Genomic DNA, 20016 nt, shown 5'->3' with positions numbered 1-20016 from the left:
ACAGAATAGGCCCCTGAAAGATCAATGTAGATATCTTTGTGTGGAACTCACAGAAGCTGGATGAGATACTAAACAAATGTTTTGCATCAGTATTTAACTATGGAGAAGAATATGCAAGCTAAGGAACTTTGGGAAATAAATAGTGATGTCTTGAAAAGGTCTTAAAATGCATGAAGGTAGATAAATTCCCAGGAGCTGTTCAAGTGTTTCCCAGAACTTTATGGAAAGCGAGGGAAGACCTTGCTGGGCCCATTGCTGAGATATTTGTATTATCGACAGTCAAGGGTGAGGTGCTGGAAGGTTGGAGGTTGGCTAATGCGGTGCCATTGATTAAGAAAGGTGGCCAGGAAAAGCCAGGGAACTATAGATCGGTGAGCCTGACATGATGGTGATTAAGTTGTTGGAAGGGATTCTGAGGGACAGGATTTACATGCATTTGCAAAGGGAAGGACTGATTAGGGATAGTCAACATGGCTTTATTTGTGGGAAATCATCTCTCACTAACTGGATTCATATTTTTGAACAGGTGACAAAGAAAACAGAGTGGTGGATGTTGTCTATATGGACTTCAGCAAAGTGCTCGAGAAGGTTCCCTGTGGTAGACTGATTAGTAAAGTTACATTACATGGGATCCAATGGGAACTAAAATTGGGTACAAATTTGGCTTGTAGCTAGGAGACAGAGAATGGTAGCGGAGGGTTGTTTTCGGACTGGAGGCCTATGACCAATGATGTGCCATAAGGATCAGTGCTGGGTGCACCCTGTTCATCATTTATATCCATGATTTGGATAGGAGTGCAGGTAGTATTATTAAGTTTGCAGATGACATCAAAATAGGTGGGATAGTGGATGAAGAAAAAAATTCTCAGAACAATGGGACCTTGATCAGATGGGCCAATGGGCTGAGGCGTGGCAGATAGAGTTTAATTTTGATAAATATGAGGTGTTGCATTTTGGTAAGGGCAGAACTTATACACTTAATGGTAGGGCTCTGGGGGGTGTTGCTGAACAAAGAGACTTAGGGGTGCAGGTGCATAGTTCCTTGGAAGTGGAATCTCAGGTGGACAGATTAGTGAAGAGATATATGGACAGAACATGGGTATAGGATGGGAGGTCATAATGCTGCTCTACAGGACTTTGGTGAGGCCACTTTCAGAATACTGTGATGTTGCCAGGGTTGGAGGGTTTGAGCTATATGGAGAGGCTGAATCAGCTGGGGCTATTTTCTATGGAGCGTTGGAGGCTGAGGGGTGACCTTGTAGACATATATAAATCATCAGGGGTATGGGTAGGGGAAATAGACAAGGTCTTTTCCCCAGGATGGGCAGTTTAAAACGAGAGGGAATAGGTTTAAGATGAGAAGGGAAAGATTAAAAAAGGGTCTGAGGGCTAACTTTTCACGTAGGGTGAGGTGCATATATGGAATGAGCTGCCAGAAGAATTAGTGGAGGCAGGTACAATTACAACATTTCAAAGGTATCTGGTTGGGTATATGAATAGAGGGATATGGGTCAAATGATGGCAAATGGGACCAGATCATATGGGGTGTCAGGTCGACGTGGATGAGTTGAACTGAAAGTCTGTTACCGTCTGTTTATGACTCTATAATTCTGTGACTCTAAGAACCCCCACCGACTGACACCGAGTGAACTAATGATTGTTCACCTTCGGACTCTTATTAAACATGCAAATGGTTGCTAAGCTTGACTCATCCCCAGTCAGAAGTTAACAAAAATCCATCCGCTCCTCTGCAGTATTTGATCCATAAATTCTATAAATAATGGAAGAAGCAGAGGAAAGAAATTGCAGTCTCTGCATTGTACTCACAATGGGAATATTTGCTGACTCTATAATCATCAAGGGGCAATACGTGCATGGGCTAGTGCATGGATCTTGCTGCTTGTACACTTTCACCTTCAGAGTTTGGCCGTGACACAGGGTTTACTGAACAGGCTAGATGTGAAGAATTCCTGACTGTTTCTCTTAAGTCAAAACAGCTTTTAGCTCCAAAGCATTTGGGTTGCCAAAGTTTGAAGTTAGCAAATTGATGAGGACAAAAAAAACAGTATAAACACTTAAATAAAGTGTCTTATTACATCAAAAGGTTCTTGAAATGACCAAACTTGAGAGTTTTACAAGTTGCTCGACAAAGTTCAGTCACTTTGCAAAACCCTCAGCTCCTCACCCTGTTGGAAACACATTTGTTAGGGCGATTGTCAGTTCTATTTACAAAAATGACCCATCAGGATGAACCGAAAATAAGAAATGCTGGAGATCACAGCAGGTCAGGCCGCATCCCTGGAGACAGAGCAAGCTAATGTTTTGAGTCTCATCAGAGCTCTGACATAGACTCATCTAGCCTCAAAGTGTTAGCTTGCTTGCTCTCCATGGATGCTGTCTGACCTGTTGCGATCTCCAGCATTTCTTGGTTTCAGTATAGATTCCAGCACCTGCAGTAATTTGCACCTGACCCATCAGGTGTCTGACTTACTTGTCATCCATTTCTCTAGTATTTGCACATTGTTAGATGGTATACAGTGAGAGAACTTAAATTTATATAGTATTTACCAGGCTACAGAACTTGGTCTGATTCTACTCTAAGCAAACTGATATTGACCACTTGTTGTTTGGCTCAATAGAGTTGGGCCTGATCTTTGTTCTTGCTCCAACTCACTGTTGTTTCCTTCTGTGCTGTTCAGTAATTTCCTTGCTGGCCAACAGAATACACATGGGTGAAATTATTTAAGGTAGTTGTGTGAAAATTGACTGACGGCAAATCAGCAGCAATCAGAAATCCAATCAGGTGTGAAGCCAGGTGACCAATTAACACTTTATTGAGGAGCTTTTCATCAGTACCAGCAATCATTTCAAAACTTATCAATGGTAAGACAGCTCAACCCAAGGGCTTAGCACTGATTTGAGTCTAAGGCCCTATTCTCTGTATTCCCAGCAACTGACACTGATAATAAAGACAAAGTTGCTGGAAATCTGAAACACAAATAGAAAGTGCTGGAGAATCTCAGCAGATTTTGCCAACATCTTTAGAGAGAAAGCAGAGTGAAGTGTTTGAGTCCAGTGACCCTTCTGTCTCCACAGGTGCGGTGAGACAGGCTGAGTTCCTCGAACACTTTCAGTTTGTGGTTCTGAGCAAGATAATGATCGCTTGGCTCATGGGTCTAAGATTTGTTGCTTTGGTGTCAACTCTGGGTGGGTTCTGACATCCTTGTTTGGACCAGATGAACTTGCACTGCTGAAAGGAGTTGCAGTTCCGACAGCTCCTCCCAAGCTGAAATTACTACTGTGCTTCTGCAGAACAAAAGTGGCACATGGAAAACACATGTACCCTGATTTCCCACATCAAGTTAAAAATCACACAACACCAGGTTACAGTCTAGATTAGACTGGTGCTGGAAAAGCACAGCAGGTCAGGCAGCATCTGAGGAGCAGGAAAATTGACGTTTCAGGCAAAAGCCCTTCATCAAGAATGAAGGTAGGGAGCCTCTGGGGTGGAGGGATAAATGGGAAGGGTGCGAGGCTGGGGAGAAGGTAGCTAAGAGTACAATAGGTGGATGGAGGTGGGGATGATGATGATAGGTCAGAGAGGACTACTGTGCTTCTGCAGAACAAAAGTGGCACATGGAAAACACATGTACCCTGATTTCCCACATCAAGTTAAAAATCACACAACACCAGGTTACAGTCTAGATTAGACTGGTGCTGGAAAAGCACAGCAGGTCAGGCAGCATCTGAGGAGCAGGAAAATTGACGTTTCAGGCAAAAGCCCTTCATCAAGAATGAAGGTAGGGAGCCTCTGGGGTGGAGAGATAAATGGGAAGGGTGCGAGGCTGGGGAGAAGGTAGCTAAGAGTACAATAGGTGGATGGAGGTGGGGATGATGATAGGTCAGAGAGGAGGGGGAAGCGGATAGGTGGGAAGGAAGATTGGCAGTTGAGAAAATGTCATGAGGATGGTGCTGAGCTGGAAGGTTGGAACTGGGGTAAGGTGGGGAGGAGGGGAAATGAGGAAACTGGCGAAGTCCATAGTCCAACTGGTTTATTTGGAAGGACTAGCTTTCAGAGTGCTGCTCCTTCATCATGTAGTTGTGGAGCAGGATCATAAGACACAGAATTTATAAATTCTGTGTCTTATGATCCTGCTCCACAGCTAAATAATGAAGGAGCAGCACTCTGAAAGCTAGTCCTTCTGAATGAACCTGTTGGAATATAAGCTGGTGTTGGATAATTTTTAACTTTGTCCACCTCAGTCCAACACCGGCTCATCCACATCATTCCCACATCATATTTTTCCTGCAGCATTCCCTGTTGGTTATACCAGGAACATCCTACCTTGTGATGAAAGCACGACCAACTTTGCAATTAAAGGTAGATACTTAATGTGAGCACCACGATTTCCAACTGTGAAATCAGCAGTCATGTTCAAGAGACCATGAAGAAAACATGGAATAACCTACGTTATAGGGAGATGTACTGACTGAGAACAGTATCATTAAACAACTGCAGCAACCTATTTGAGTTAATCAGGAGTTACTCATAAGGAGGGGGTAACCTGTACAGGCCACAAACTACAGTAAGAAACAACAATAGTCATCTCTCCAATGCTGAACCTTGTGCCACAGGCCTGTGGAAAGACAGACCACTCTTCTTCATGTTCTTCCACTGTCCCTTCCTTTCTGCACCCCTTGTTCAAAACCTCTTACATCTCTAAACTCTCTTGGTTCCGATGAAACTTCTCTGACCTGAGACCTCGCCTTTGTTTCCTTCTGTACAGAACGCTGCCTGGCTCACTGAGAATCTCCAGCATTCCGCGTTTTTATGTCGGACTTCCTGCATTTACAGCATTCTGCTTTACTGAAACGTATTCAACGGGGATTTTCTTGGGTTGTGTGATTGTAAATCAGAGCCAGTGGTTTTCTGAGTGAATGCACTTTTCCAACATTGTGACTTTAAGTTGCTGTTGAGGAACTGAGATTTTGATGCCAAGCTTTTCCCAACCTTGCATCAAATAGTTGATAATGGTCAGCTGCCAGACCTGCCTCCGTGATTTTTCCAGATAGAAGCTGCTGAAAGTATACAGAGGGCAAACCATTGCCCTATAGAGAAAGACTAGAAACAGGACTAATTCATTCTGCCCTTATTGCCTGCTCATTCATTCGATTAAACAGTTAATTGTGGTTAGACCGTGTTCTGTGTGCAAGCTTTAATGGCTTCTTTCTCTAAACAAATGCAAACATCATTGGGTGGCATGGTGGCTCAGTGGTTAGCACTGCTGCCTCACAGCACCAGGAACTCAGGTTCTATTCCACCCTTGGGTGACTGTGTGGAGTTTGCACATTTTCCCCGTGTCTGCATGGGTTTCCTCCCACAGTCCAGTGATGTGTAGATTGGCCATGCTAACTTGCCACAGTGTCTCGGGATGTGCAGGCCAGATGGATTAACTGTTGGAAATGCAGGGTTGCAGGAAAAGGATAGATGATGTAGTTCTGGGTGGGATGCTCTTCACAGGGTCAGTGTGGACTTGAAGGGCCAAATGGCCTACTCCACACTGCAGGGATTCTATGATTAGAAGTCATCTGACTATTACAAGTTCCAGTGTGCAGATGCATTTCTTAAAACATCACCATTTTCATTAAGAAAAAAGTTCACACCATAATTTGCAGCTTCAAGTTGCCCAATTTACATGGTGAATAAACAAAACTTGCATTCATGAACAAAACGTTTTGTTCATTCTGGTTGGTTCCACTTTTATCTGACTTTGCACATGCAATTCATCCATAATTGTTAAAGCATTCAGGTCTTTTAATGGCGTGCATCTGAGTTGTTGTTGGCTGTTCGTCTGTTGTCTACTTGTTCCTGGGATGCTATTTCCTTCACAGGCTCCAGGGAAAGTTGTTCACTTTGTGGACACACAAACAACCAGTGATCCTTCCTGCATGAAAGTTGCTCTAAACTCTATCTCGTTGGTGTCATACTGCAAGAGGCAGTGTGACTGCATAATTTTCATTGTAGCCCATTGTACAGCAGTGGCTGTTTAAGGTTTGAAAGAATTGTTTCTTATTGTGTCCCAATACCATGCAGTTTCTTTGAAATGTCATTGCATAAAATCTCATTCTTTGATGACAAACAAGGCCAGAATGTGGTTCACAAATCCAACAAGTTGTTGCACTACTTTCAAAACTATTGATTTCTGCATCATGATTATAGTTTTCACCATATTAGGATCCGCGTGAAATAATTTCTCTGTCAGTATTTGAACTATATACTTGCCTTCAGTCATCTTCAACTGCATTTGTTTTTTGTTTAGCTTCAGGTATATCTCCCTCTAGCAGTTTCGCTAGGTTGTGATTATCATCTATGATGTCTTCCTCCATCACATCTCCACATCCATACTTCAGTAGATGATTTACATTCACTTTGGGAAGATCACTGCCTATGTCCGGCTGTCTGTATTGATACTCTTCCAGGGCTGGGGAAATGCCAAATGGCATAAACAAATATCTCTAACTTCCAAATCGTGCCCAGAACATAGTCAGAAAACTGGATCGATAAGTGTGGCACTGGAAAAGTGCAACAGGCCAGGCAGCATCCGAGATGCAGGAGAGTCAACATTTCAAATCTGACTCTCCAGCATCTACAGTCCTCACTTTGCCATAGTCAGAAAACCTGGCTTCACTTCTCAGTAACCATCAGTCTTATCTATGGCAGTAAAGATCTTTGTCTTAGTAAGTTGCAGAAAAATTTCTTCAATGGCAGTCATGAAGTATTGTGATTTCTTCAAAGCTTTGTTGAGAGTCTTTGGATCTGTGCATACTTTTAGCTTTCAACATGTTTTCACAGTCAGCAAGATGCTCATAAGTTGATTATCCCCATCTTCTCCAGATTCTCCATCTTTTCTTTCAGACTGGACTTGAGGGAAACTGCAACTCTGCTTGACAAATGTTGAATTGGTCTCACACTTTTATCCATTTCGAGACGATTTTCATCAGGAAGACCCGTGAACACCTCTTTCATTCAGGGCATGCTGGTCCTGCTGGTGAGACTAATGTTTATTGCCCATCCCTAATTGTCCAAGAGAAGATGGTGTTGAACTACCTTTTTGAATCATTGCAGTCCTTGGGGTGTAGGGACTCCTACAGTGCAGACACAGAGTTCCAGAATTTTGACTCAGCAATGATAAAGAAAGCTGATTTAGTCTCAAGTCAGGATAGTAGCTCGGAGGGAACTTGTCCGATAGTTTTAAATCTTTTAGGATCTGTTTGATTGTGAATGGACTGATCTTCTACAAAACAATGCACACAGGTCTGCAAAGCTCATGGTGTTGCGCATAGTGCTGCTAGCTACTGACATTTCACATATACTGCAATCAGCTTCCTAATAGTCACTGATTTTTAATCACCTTGATACCAGATGGTGCCAACCTGTTCTATGGTGTAGAGTGATTCATCAACATCATTATCCAATATCCCTATAGACACATCTTGTTAGACTTGTTTCATTTCTTTCCAGCAGAACACTTGCTGATTCAGCTTCTTGTAGTTTTATCTCAACTTTCCACACTCTTATCACGTTTGCTTTTCTTTCTTGCAATATCCTTTACAATACTTACGTAAGCTGTTCTGGCCTTGACGTTTCTGAAGACTTCCATGAAAATATGACTTTTTTTCTATCGTGTTGCCCTTATTAACCCAGCATGTTGAAAAGCTCATCTTTTCTCCCATTAATGCTCTCTGCTGAATATTGACAACCTGAGAGCTGCTCTACTTGTGCCAATAGCTGTCTTGAGAGTATGTTTCCCTTCTCTCAGCAGACATGCTTTCACAGCAGGATCTCTTATGCTTAAGACAATCCCATCTCTGATGAAACCATATTTTAGTTGCTCGGATTGACAAGATTCAGCTAGATGTTGCTGCCATCACAATCAACATTCTCTCATTACTCTTGAGCTGTGTTTACTCTACAAGTTGTCATTAGTGGGAGTTTCAGAATGAGTTCTAACTACTTCAATATTTCTCCATTTGGGCTTTTCTGCTCCCCATTGATGTCTAGGGTATCAGACAGCTCTAGAGGCCCTTTCCAACCACTGTTAATCAAGCTGCTACTCTTATTTGTTCAGATTTTCTGCCTCACTCTGTGAATATTTCATAATTTTCCTTTGGAGACTGTGGGAAGCTCTAATTTTGTTCACAATATCTTTCATTTCCACAGGCGCGCAACCTGGAAAATTCAAAATGATCCTGACTTACTCAATTTTATTGAGTTGCATTTGTAGATCTAATTATTCCATGCTGTTTCATACAGCTCCTCAAGGTCCATACAAATTTAACTATACTTTTGACACCATGCTTCTGAAAGCTTCAATAACTTTTCTTTCAAATAGAGAGCAATGATACAGGAGGTCACATGAATGACAATGCCAGTCACAATGTGTACTGATGTATTTCTCCAAACAATCAATAACTCAGCCTAGTTTTACCACTTTGCTCCTTACCCTAAACTAACTAAGTCTCGATCTCAGACGTGAAAGCCCCAATTGTGTCAGTGTCTGCAACCTTTGGGGCAGTGTTCCATTTTTCTACCATCTTCTGTTTGAAAATGTTTCCTAGAATCATGGAATCCCTGCAGTGTGGAAGCAGATCATTCAGCCCATCGAGTCTACACCAACCCTCCAAAGACCATCCCACTCAGACCTACCACTCTACTCTATAACCCTGCATTTCCCATGGCTAATCCACCTAATCTACATATCCTTGGGCACTATGGGCAATTTAGCATGGCCAATCCAATGAACCTGCACATCTTTGGACTGTGGATAACACAATTAATCTTGCACATAGCCACTATCCATATGGCAGAAACTTTATTCTCAAAATTATCAATTGAAATTAGTACTGTTGAGACCAATGTGGCACATTTAGTGAAAGCTGGTGCAGGGTTAAAAAGATTGTACCTTTAAAGTAGTATTAAAGCTCAGCGCTATTTATTAAAGTCTAAACAGAAAGGTTGGAATGATTCAGTGCCACCTTGTTTTCTAGTCCCCATCTGCCAATAGGATTCATCTATCTTTCAGAGTCAACTTTTCCTTTGTGCTGTCACGAGTAAATGCTGAGCACGGCTAATGTATTTTGGACCAATGACTCTATTTTGCTGTAATATGAATGCAAGTTACATAGAATCATAGGGTCAGAGAGAGGTACATCTCAGAAACCGACCCTTCGGTCCAATCCGTCCATGCCGGCCAGTCCCACCTGCCAGCACCCGGCCCATATCCTCCAAACTCTTTTCATATACCCATACAGATGCCTTTTAAATGTTGCAATTGTACTAACCTCCACCACTTCCCTCTGGCAACTCATTCCTCACACATACCACTCTCTGCGTGAAAATATTGCCCCTTAGGTCTCTTTTATATCTTTCCCCTCTTACCCTAAACCTATACCCTCTAGTTCTGGACTCCCCCCACCCCAGGGAAGGGATGTATAACTATTTGGTGTGTCAAGGACTTTTTGACACTCATGTTTGTACAAAGCCACATTTTAAAGTTGTGGGTATCACCATAACTCTTAACCAATTACTGCTTCCAATAAACAGCCTAATCGGTTGAAAAATGTTTAAGATATCAGTTGTATGGATATAACAAACTCAGAAATTAAAGTATTCAACAATATAAAACAAACTCCTACATCTCTATAGGAGAAAGTGAGGTCTGCAGATGCTGGAGATCAGAGATGGAAATGTGTTGCTGGAAAAGCGCAGCAGGTCAGGCAGCACCTAGGGAACAGGAGAATCGACGTTTCGGGCATTAGCCCTTCTTCAGGAAGGGCTAATGCCCGAAACGTCGATTCTCCTGTTCCCTAGATGCTGCCTGACCTGCTGCGCTTTTCCAGCAACACATTTCCACCCCTACATCTCTATATCACTGTTGTTTTAAAGGACTCTTGTGATATTTTGATAATGTTGCTATCTCTGTGCTGGGAAGTCTGGGTTCAAAGTACCCCCCTGTCCTGCATGTGTATGGTAAATGTCTGAAAGAACTGATTAATAATATCTACATTCCTCCAGCAAATAATGGAAATTAACACCAACTGTTTAATATTTATAAAATGCACAGTGCTCCAGTTCTGTGCCCAATATTTTGATGTCGAAGCAAAATTATGCAAAATAAATTTGAGAGGTCACTGAGCTCAGCGAAGTGAATGACATCACATTAGGCATCAACCTCTTTAAAGGTTTCAAGTTCATTCCTGTTGAATGCTGAATCTCATTCAGCATGAGTAGAGGGACAATGTCAAGGTGCCTCACAGCCTATTGTTTGACCGACTCCCCGCTTGCACACAGCATGAAGACAAAAGCTATGCAAAATAGCTTTCCTTTTTCTCTAGAGTCCTCATGCAGTCTGGGGCAATCTATATACTTCATTATTAAAGAGACTGTCAGAAGTGAGTTATGTTTAGGTTTTGCTGTGTCGTGTGCAAACAGGATGAGATCTGCATAAACTATTCCTGGTTCTTGGGCCTAGACACCTCACTGATGAGTTAGTTCATCTGCATAGACAATGTTGATACAAGTAGAACAATTGCATATATCAAAAACCTTATCCCTCAGAAAACAACATCTGCAAAGGTTAGAATCAGAGGTACCCTCTCCCCAGTTAATAAACGTATCTGTCTGGGATTATTGTTCAGTAGTTAAAAAAACATGTAGAATCATTTGAGCAATTTTAAAAGCTGCAAAACTAAATCAACTGTAGAAAAGACTGAACAATTCAAATTCAGGCATGGGTTTCCTAATGTCAAGTGACCATCTTCTGGGAGAAAGGTAGGGAAAGCAGGGAAACATAAACTCAAGCAGACATTGGATTGTTCCTTTCCTTGCTCTTCAATCTCTGTTCAGTCTAACAAAGGGTGGCTGCCTGTGTAGTTGAATGCTTATACTGCAGCTTGTGTCTGTGGAAAGCCTTTAGTCTGTGCTTGCCTTGCTTGTATTTAGTCCTTTGTTTATTCAACAACAATGCTGATGTCACCAGCTAACACGTGCAAATCCAATGCTAGGACAGATGGAAAGAATGTGCATTTAATTGCACCTTCATATTCTCAGAATGTCCCAAAGTATTTTGCATGAAAAAAGACATTTAAATCATTGCACTTTTCTTGGTAAAAACAGTCGCCAGTTTACACAACTCTCACTAGTAGCAATAAAATGTCCAACCAGTTGTTTAATCATGTTGACCAGGATGCTTCTGTGATGCTTCACTGAATATTCATAGAGTCAGTGAGATGTACAGCATGAAAACAGACCCTTCGATCCAACCCGTCCATGCTGACCAGATATCCTAACCCAATCTAGTCCCACCTGCCAGTGCCCGGCCCATATCCCACCAAACTCTTTCTATTCATATACCCATCCAAATGCCTTTTAAATGTTGCAATTGTACCAGCCTCCCCTCCAACCCTGGCAACATCCTTGTAAATCTTTTCTGAACCCTTTCAAGTTTCACAATATCTTTCCGATAGAAAGGAGACCAGAATTGCACGTAATATTCCAACAGTGGCCTAATCAGTGTTGTGTACAGCCGCAACATGACCTCCCAAGTCCTGGACTCAATACTCTGAACAATAAAGGAAAGCATACCAAACGCCTTCTTCACTATCCTATCTACCTGGGACTCCACTTTCAAGGAGCTGTGAAGCTGTACTCCAAGGTCTCTTTGTTCAGCAACACTCCCTAGGACCTTACTATTAAGTGTATAAGTCCTGCTAAGATTTGCTTTCCCAAAATGCAGCACCTCGCATTTATCTGAATTAAACTCCATCTGCCACTTCTCAGCCCATTGACCCATATTATGACTGGATCCTTTATATCCACTTCAGCACATAGAAGTGACCTTAGTCATGACCTGTTGATGCATTCCTAACAAGCTTTATAAGACTTTGATGAGTACACACTTTGAATATTGTGTTCGGTTCTAGTCACCACATTACAGGAAGGACGTGGAGGTTTTGGAGAGGGTGCAGAAAAGGTTTACCAGGATGCTGCTTGCATTAGAGGGTCTGATCTATAAGGAGAGGCTAGAAAAATGCGAGTTGTTTCCTCTGGAGTGGCTGAGGCTGAGGAGAGGCTTGACAGAATCCTATAAAATAATGAGATGCAAAAATAAAGTTGGTGGTCGGAATCTTGAAAGGAATATGTCAGCCCAATTTCCCAAAAACAACACCCAAAAGCTCTCCTCATATTTGCCCCCTCGGCAACCAGCAAGGGCAGCACAACGCAGTCTGCACCTCATTTGGTCCATCCGTCTCAAACACGGCAACATTCACGTGAAGGAAGCTGGAGAGTGAGGGCAAATACAGACCTGTTCTAAGATGAATCGTCCCCTTACGCATCATGTTATAGCAGCTAAATGGTAGATTTACTGTCAGCATCCTCTTTCCTGGTGGAGATCTACAGGGCATGGTCTAGCGTGGTGGAGGAAAACCACTTGGTTGTTTAATGAGATGATTCAATTGTCTTAAACATTTTGTAGTTTATTACACGATAGCAATTATGTACAAGTTACATTAATATGATAGACGTTACTAGAGAGACTGAGGAAGATGCAGATGGAGATCCTATCCCTTTGTGATCTAAACTATTCTCCGACAATGTTTGTACAACATCAACATAGATTCACGTTGAGCATTGCACCACACACTTTTTGAACTCTGACACCCTTATAGGATGAGCAGTTTTATGAGCAGTTGGCTGTAGTTAGAGGGCAGAAAGTGTTGGGTCTTGCTGGAAATCACAGATGCGATTTTTTCACTGTCACATTACACAAATATTGGGTTAAATAAGAACCAGAAGTGTGCATAGGGCAGCAAATGGAGATTACAATTAAAAAGGAAAAGCGTAGATTTGATTTGATTTGACTGATTTATTGCCATGTGTACCTAAGTACAGTGAAAAGCCTTATTCATGAGCAGTACAGGCAGATCATCGGGTGAAACGAAAAGCTAGACAGAGGCATATAAGTTACATTGTACAGGATGTGCACTGGGCAAGATCAACAGTGTTCAATTATTCAATTTTTCCCTGTTGGATTATGTGTATCCATTGACTGCTCACTGTATATGATTAGTTCAAAAGTGGGTGTGACCACTATGAAAGAAACCTAAACTGAAGCAAGCTTGTCTAACATTTTAAAGCATTGAATCAAACTCCTGTTGCATACATTAGGGCTTAAATGTAACATCTCTGTATACCTTCAACATATAAAACACAGCAGAGGGTAACACAGTTATGCAGACTGAAATTAGAAAGGTCTATCCGTGATTTGATGTCTCATATCTGAGAAGATGTGATTGTGTTGAGCCAGGATGTTAGAAGCCAGAGGTCTTATTTGCTGTCTGAAGATCACTTTTTCAAATATCTCAGTATGTATCAACAGAAAATGGCTGTACTATATTCCATCTCAGCCAAGCTGAATTTGAAGGTTCATTCTATATTACTCAGCCTGAAACACCCAATAGCTATGGTGGCAGGAATGGTTGTCAGATTAGGACTTTTCTGGCTGTAGTCCAAAATCAACAGCCCAAAGACTTCCAGCTGCATTATTCATTCTGCTAACTCTATGGAAAGAAAGGATTTATGACTGAACCCCCCAAGGCTAAGGTATAAATTATCGAGTACAGAGGGTAAAAGATTCATTCCCAGTTCTGCCATCCCTCAAACTGCTGGATTCAAAACAGAGTGTTTGAGCTGATATTACACAGCAATATGCTTGGGAAATACTTGTTTACCAAGGGGAAAGGGGTCACAAATCCTTTACAGAGGAGAAAAACCTTCTGGATGCTGGAAATATTTGCTATTGGCTCTTTTATTGCTCACTCCAGCTGTTGACTATTTGGGGACAATTAATACCTACTGCACATGAAATCTGATACCTAGCCCTGCTCACTTAATGGATCTGAAAAATAACAGCTAAGGATATGGAAGGCCCGAGTTATAAGTGTCTTTTTCTTTTCAGACTTTTGACGCTTTGTGCCTTTCTGATTTTTTAAATTCTTTCATTTGGAATGTGTTATGTTCCATGTTTGAATATGCTAACTTATCTATGTTTACTGTTCTTGAGATATCTTAAAACACTGTAAATTAAACTTACTGCACACTTAGAAATGAGTAGACTCATAGAATCCCAATAGTGTGGAAAGAAGCCATTCAGCCACCAAGTCTGCACTAACCCTCCCAACAGTATTCCATCCAGACCCACACCCTCACTCTATTCCCATAACTAATTCACCTAATGTGTACATTCCTGGCCACTATGGATAATTTAGCTTGGCCAATCCAGCTAAGCAGCATATATTTGGACTGGAAACTGGAGTATCTGAAGGAAACTTTCACAGACACAGTCCCCAGATCACTACCTCGATCTCTGGATTACTTGTCTGATGACATTGTAACTCCACTCCATCACTGCCTCCCCATCAAACTATAAATAATGTTCTGGATGCAGGTTTGCTCGCTGAGCTGGGAGGTTCGTTTTCAGACGTTTCATCACCATACTAGATAACATCTTCAGTGAGCTTCCGAATGAAGCACTGATGGTGTAGTCTGCTTTCTATTTCTATGTTGGAGTTTCCTGTGGTTGGTGACATCATTTCCTGTGGTGATGTCAGTTTACAATACATTTATAAAATACCTTGCAAGAACTGTAAGAAACACTGCATTTGACAGACAGGCAGAAAACTAGCCACCAGGATACATAAGTAGCCACAAAACAACATGACTCACTCTCACTAGTATCCTTAACTTATGGATGAGGAAGGACATCACTTTGACTGTGACAACACATCCATCCCAGGACTAGCCAAACAGAGACATGCATGAGAATCCCTGGAAGCATGGCATTTTAACCAAAATTCTATCAACAAACACATTAACTTGGATCCCATTTACCACCCCTGAGAAAAAGAACAGGCACTAACAGGGGAAACTAAGAGCAGGGGATTGCCTCCAAGCACATATTCTTCTGCCCAACCTCCAGTCTTTAGATCAGACACTGAGTGCCTTTGACTGAGGGACCACCCCCACTTGTACCTGAGGTGAAGTAACAAATGGATAGTAGGCTAACTGTTGTGTTTTATCACGTGGTCAGTATGTAAGCATACCTTTAAGAGATATGTTCATTAATTGATCAATAATAGCATATTCCATTTTACAAGTGATCACTTGCAACATAACATGCTAATGGAAGTATGCTGCTCTTTATAACTGAATAGCTTAACGTGAGTCCATGATTTACGTTGGAAATGTAGCGCTTGTACAATAGCTAGCTTTAATAAACATCAGTTGGATTCTTCAATACCACATTATGCAAGCCTCGTTCCTTCTTAACATATGTTAACATAAGTATTGCTGCTTTAGGTAAAATACCCAGCTTGAGAGAAAACACGCTTGATTGAGGGACCTCCCCACCCAGCTTGAGGTGAGGCAAGATAGAGGAAGTTGAGAATGTCACAGGGTGAAAGGAGTAGCTGGTACTGGCTAATCCCAGCAGTGGCAGAACAAGGCCCTGAAGTGGTCCTTATTGGTCAGTCAGATTGACTATAAGCCATCCTGCTCAAGAATCATTCAAGCAGAGGAGGGAACATGGTGAGCTTTGGGCCCACCTAATTAAATTTCTACCCACCTCCAAGCACACCAATGCTGGGAGCCAACATTTCAGGTCTGGGACCTTTCATCAGGACAGATCAACACATTATAATGAAAGCTCACAGACCTCAAAGTTAAACTCTATTTCGCTCTCCGCAGATGTGGCATGACCTACAAAGGTTCTGTTCTCCCCCAACTCTTGTTGCGTCAAGTCACACAGATACACAATATCATCATTGTATTGTAACATAGAAATTCACTAAAGCTCCTTAGACAGCAGCTACCGAACTTATGATCACTTCCATCTAGAAGGACGACAATAGCAGGCATATGGGAACACCACCACCTGCAAATTCCCCTCGAAGTCACTCACCATCCTGACTTGGAAAGATATCACCGTTCCTTCAGTGATGCTGGGTCAAATGCCTCCCTCATGACATTGGGGGTTTCCCTACAGCAAATGGACTGCAGTGGTTCAAGGAGGCAGCTCACCACCACTGACTCAAGGTGAACTAGGGATGAACAATAAATACTGGCCTGTCCAGCAAGGCCTACATACTGTGACTGAATTAAAATAAAGTGATCTGTGGGTTCAAAAATCTCATACTCCATCTCAACTCAGATCACGTGAAACATGACACTCTCTTGGAAGTATGATCCTCTGTTGTAACCCATTAATCTGATATTACTCCAGATGTCTGTAGAATGTAAAGTTTTGTGCATCATAGTTAGCTGAAATAAGCATCTGTTGGATCTTTCAATACTATGATGTCCATGCCTAGTTTCTTATTTTTTGGGAAATAACAGAAGCATGATGGTGTCAGATAAAATACCATGTTGGAGGCAAACCTACATCCACACCTATACCTACAGATGTGAATTTCTTTTCCTATCATGGGGAATTGTAATATCTCAATTCATTCCAGAACTACGATTAGCTAGCGTTGTAAACTGGGACTTGATATATTTGTATTCTATAAATTATCCACTGCCTTTAATAACCAGATCCAGGAAGGAACTGTCTGGTATTTTTGATACCAGATGCTTTTTATTGAATTCAACGAAAGGTTTTTAACATAAAGTATGAAGTTTGTAATAAATATAATTGTCTCTTGAAGCATCATTATTACAAAATTTGACAGTAATATGACAACATAGAATTTGTTTTATTAAGCACTGTGAAAGCTAAGAGAAGTTTTTCAAGGAACTTATAAACTCTCATCAGAGAAACAAGCTCATTTATATTTAACAGGAGCTGTCAACATTGATCCTTCTGAATCTGGTCTTCCATTGCGCTGTAACTGACCTTCGATATGCAAGGCCATTCCAGAACATGATTCCTGCTGCTGAAAAATAATACCTCTCAACATTGTCTCTCCTGAAGCTAAGATATGATCTGTTCCTTTCTTCAATCCCCTTCACCTCTTGACCCCACTCCAAACACACAGCATATCTTCTCTTTTGAAACTGTGGAAAGATTACAAAAGACGATTATTTCTGCTGTTGCACCAATTGGCATTTTGATAATGCAACTTAGAGGCTTCAGATAATCCAATGCAACTTTGATTTTACATTTGCAAGAAACTAATGGTTCTTTCCTTTTATTGTTTTTCCTTCCACACAGCGATGGGAGTGTAGATGATGAACCACCTTGCTCAGAAGAGATAGATTACGACACAGACAATTGCACTGAGGAAGATGATGACTCCATTGATCTTGCCGCTGAGCTCAGCGGGAGCTCTGAGGATGAACTCGAGCTTGATAAGAATTAACTGTCCATTACAGAATCTGGGAGTGGACATCCAAACATTGACAAAAAAACTGCCACAATGCCATTCCTGTCACCTGTAATACCTAAACACATGAGAACTTCGGAACAGCGTGCAAAAACTTAGCGAACGCCATTTGCCCTTCACTGTTCAGAGATGATCTGAACATACAAACTGCTTTGGTTGTGATAATGTTGCTCAGTGTTTCGCTATCCTGTAAGTCCTAGTTATGGTGTGGATTCCTACTTCATTTTGTATTCGGGCTGTTTAGAGGCTTCACCAATCTGTGGAAAACCCTGAACCCAATGTTCCTGATCTTCCCCTGTCAAAGATGGAAGTGTTAGGCTGAGGAGGGGGCTGCAAGCACAGGACTTTGGCATTTATTGGCATTATGTAGCACACCTTAATCATACTCATTGGCATCTTAATGATGTAATACAGAGGCTTCAGACAATGAATGCGGCCTTGCTTTTACATTTTGCAATTGAAAAAGAGCCTAATGGTTCTTCCTCACAATTATTTTTCCTGCCACACAGCAATGGGAGTGTACTCAATGAACAGCTTATCCACATTCCTGCACCCACATCCCCCCCAAAACCCCCACTCCCTCCAACCTCCCCACACCAGCTTCCACTGGTCTCGCTCTCACTGAGAGGCTGTGACAGTTGTGTGAGAAAATGTTTGGGAAGCTCTGCCTTAAATCAGGAAACAGTCAGGCATTGGTGTAGGAATGTTAAGAGTGAGATGAACATAGGAGCCAGGCAGGATGAAGACCCTGATCACTGACGCTGTGAGAGTGGAGTCATTTTCTTCTTAAAGTTTGTTATAAATTGGTCTAAACTTGGCCAGTTTAGGCTATAATCTACGTGGCACACCCTTCCCTGTATTTTCAAGTTTTCCTGCAGACTCACACAAGGAAGGGACTCTACATCGTGGGGAAAGCTGTTACACTTGGTCAGAGCTCCATGAAAGCCATCGCTACACCAAAATCTCCTGGCTGTTTATGAGAGAGCAGTTCAGCAGCTCAGACGCATGGCGTATTGTGCTGAGTGTAGTGTTACAGCCCTAAAAAATCATTTAACTAGCTTCTTGTTATGCCACTTGATGCACACTGAGGAGCGATCTGATTGATTTTCCAACTTCAAACCACTGAAGAGTGGCTGACAAAGTGTTTTTTACCCCAAGGTGTTACAGAGTTATTGAAGTTTGTAAGCTTCATTCCTCACGCTGTCACTTTCTCTTGGTTTGGTGCTTTGTCCATCTCTCTCTGACAACTGTTCCATACTGGCTGACTGTCACAGGAAGTTTGGAATGTTGGTGGAGGGTTGGGGTGGAAGTAGTGTTTTGGAAGCTAAATGTGAAATGGTGTTGATCTCAGAAAACATTGAGGACATGAAGCAATGCATAAAGGTTGGAGAGCTGTGAAGTCCCACTCCGATTGCCCAAGGCACTAATGTGGAAGCACTCCAAGTTGACATCTGATAGTTCTTCATACTCAAAGGTGTTCAGGAGGCAGAGAGAGACATAGAGAAATACCTTGACCCCAGAAAAAAAAACATGCAGAAGCTGCTGTGCTTCAGTCAATGCTAGGCAGGATCTCCAAGAGGTGGAGAACCAATACAACTTGCTCTTTGTGTCAGACTCCTCCCTGCGCTATGGAAGAATATAAGACATGCTTACATCTCTTCTCCAAAGGTACATGGATTAGCAGCCTTAATGGTTGACTCTCTTGCAGCTAGATGTACTAATTCCACAGAATATGAGGATTTGCTGATAATGTGAAGCTTACAGCTGACATCACTTCCCTGTCCTTCTCCCCTAACCTGGACCAGGAGGTGGCCTATAAATGAATATTAAACCCATGTGTGTTGACTTTTCCAATTCAACTGCAGGCTGCACCCACTGCTACAACTTCAAATATGGGCCCCAGCCTTGGTGCTCAGTGATATCCCTGCACTGTCCCTGCTCCCCTTCCTTTACCAATATGCAACTACCCAGACATCACACAGCACAGATCTATTTAATTTTCCTGGTGTCAAATACAAATTCTCATGAGGCCTCATAAGTGCAGGTCACCGGTTTATTGTCATTTTAGTTCTGCCATTTTCACGCTGGTGGAATCATAGGCATTTAAGGCTACACTCACTGTCGCATCCTTTATCTGTAACTAGATTTCCAATCAGCCATCCCAAACCCTCTCTAACTTGTTTAATACACTGTTAAAGAGCTTAACCTTGATTATCGGCTGGATCTTTCCTTTTAGCCCCTCCTATACCTTTCACTTATCCTCTTTATATCCTATATTCCTTTTGATTTATGTGCCTCACAGTGCCAGGGACCCGGGTTCAATTCCAGCCTCGGGTGACTGTCTGTGTGGAGTTTGCACGTTCCTCACAGTGTCTGTGTGGGTTTCCTCTGGGTGCTCTGGTTTCCTCCCACAGTCCAAAGATGTGCAGGCAGGGTGGATTGGCCATGCTAAATTGTCCATAGTGTTCAGAGGTGTGTAGGTTAGGTGCATTAGTCAGGGGTAAGTATAGGGTAGGGGAATGGGTCTGGGTGGGTTAGTCTTCGGAGGGTCGATGTGGACTTGTTGGGTCGAAG

General features: G+C 42.1%; 1 protein-coding gene across 1 annotated transcript in view; it reads left to right on the top strand.

Moving 5' to 3' along the window:
• The window catches only part of LOC122540843 (cytosolic carboxypeptidase 4-like), a 244133-nt gene extending 224331 nt beyond the window's left edge, over positions 1–19802 (top strand). The window contains exon 20 of the mRNA XM_043677060.1: positions 17271–19802. Coding sequence (XP_043532995.1) covers positions 17271–17418 — 148 coding nt within the window. The 3' untranslated portion in view covers positions 17419–19802. The remainder of the gene's footprint in view (positions 1–17270) is intronic.
• The last annotated feature ends 214 nt before the right edge of the window (positions 19803–20016 follow it).

The sequence above is a fragment of the Chiloscyllium plagiosum genome, chromosome 36 (genome assembly GCF_004010195.1).
Source record: "Chiloscyllium plagiosum isolate BGI_BamShark_2017 chromosome 36, ASM401019v2, whole genome shotgun sequence".
NCBI classification, from domain to species: Eukaryota; Metazoa; Chordata; class Chondrichthyes; order Orectolobiformes; family Hemiscylliidae; genus Chiloscyllium; species Chiloscyllium plagiosum.
This window is presented reverse-complemented; position numbering and strand designations above follow the sequence as displayed.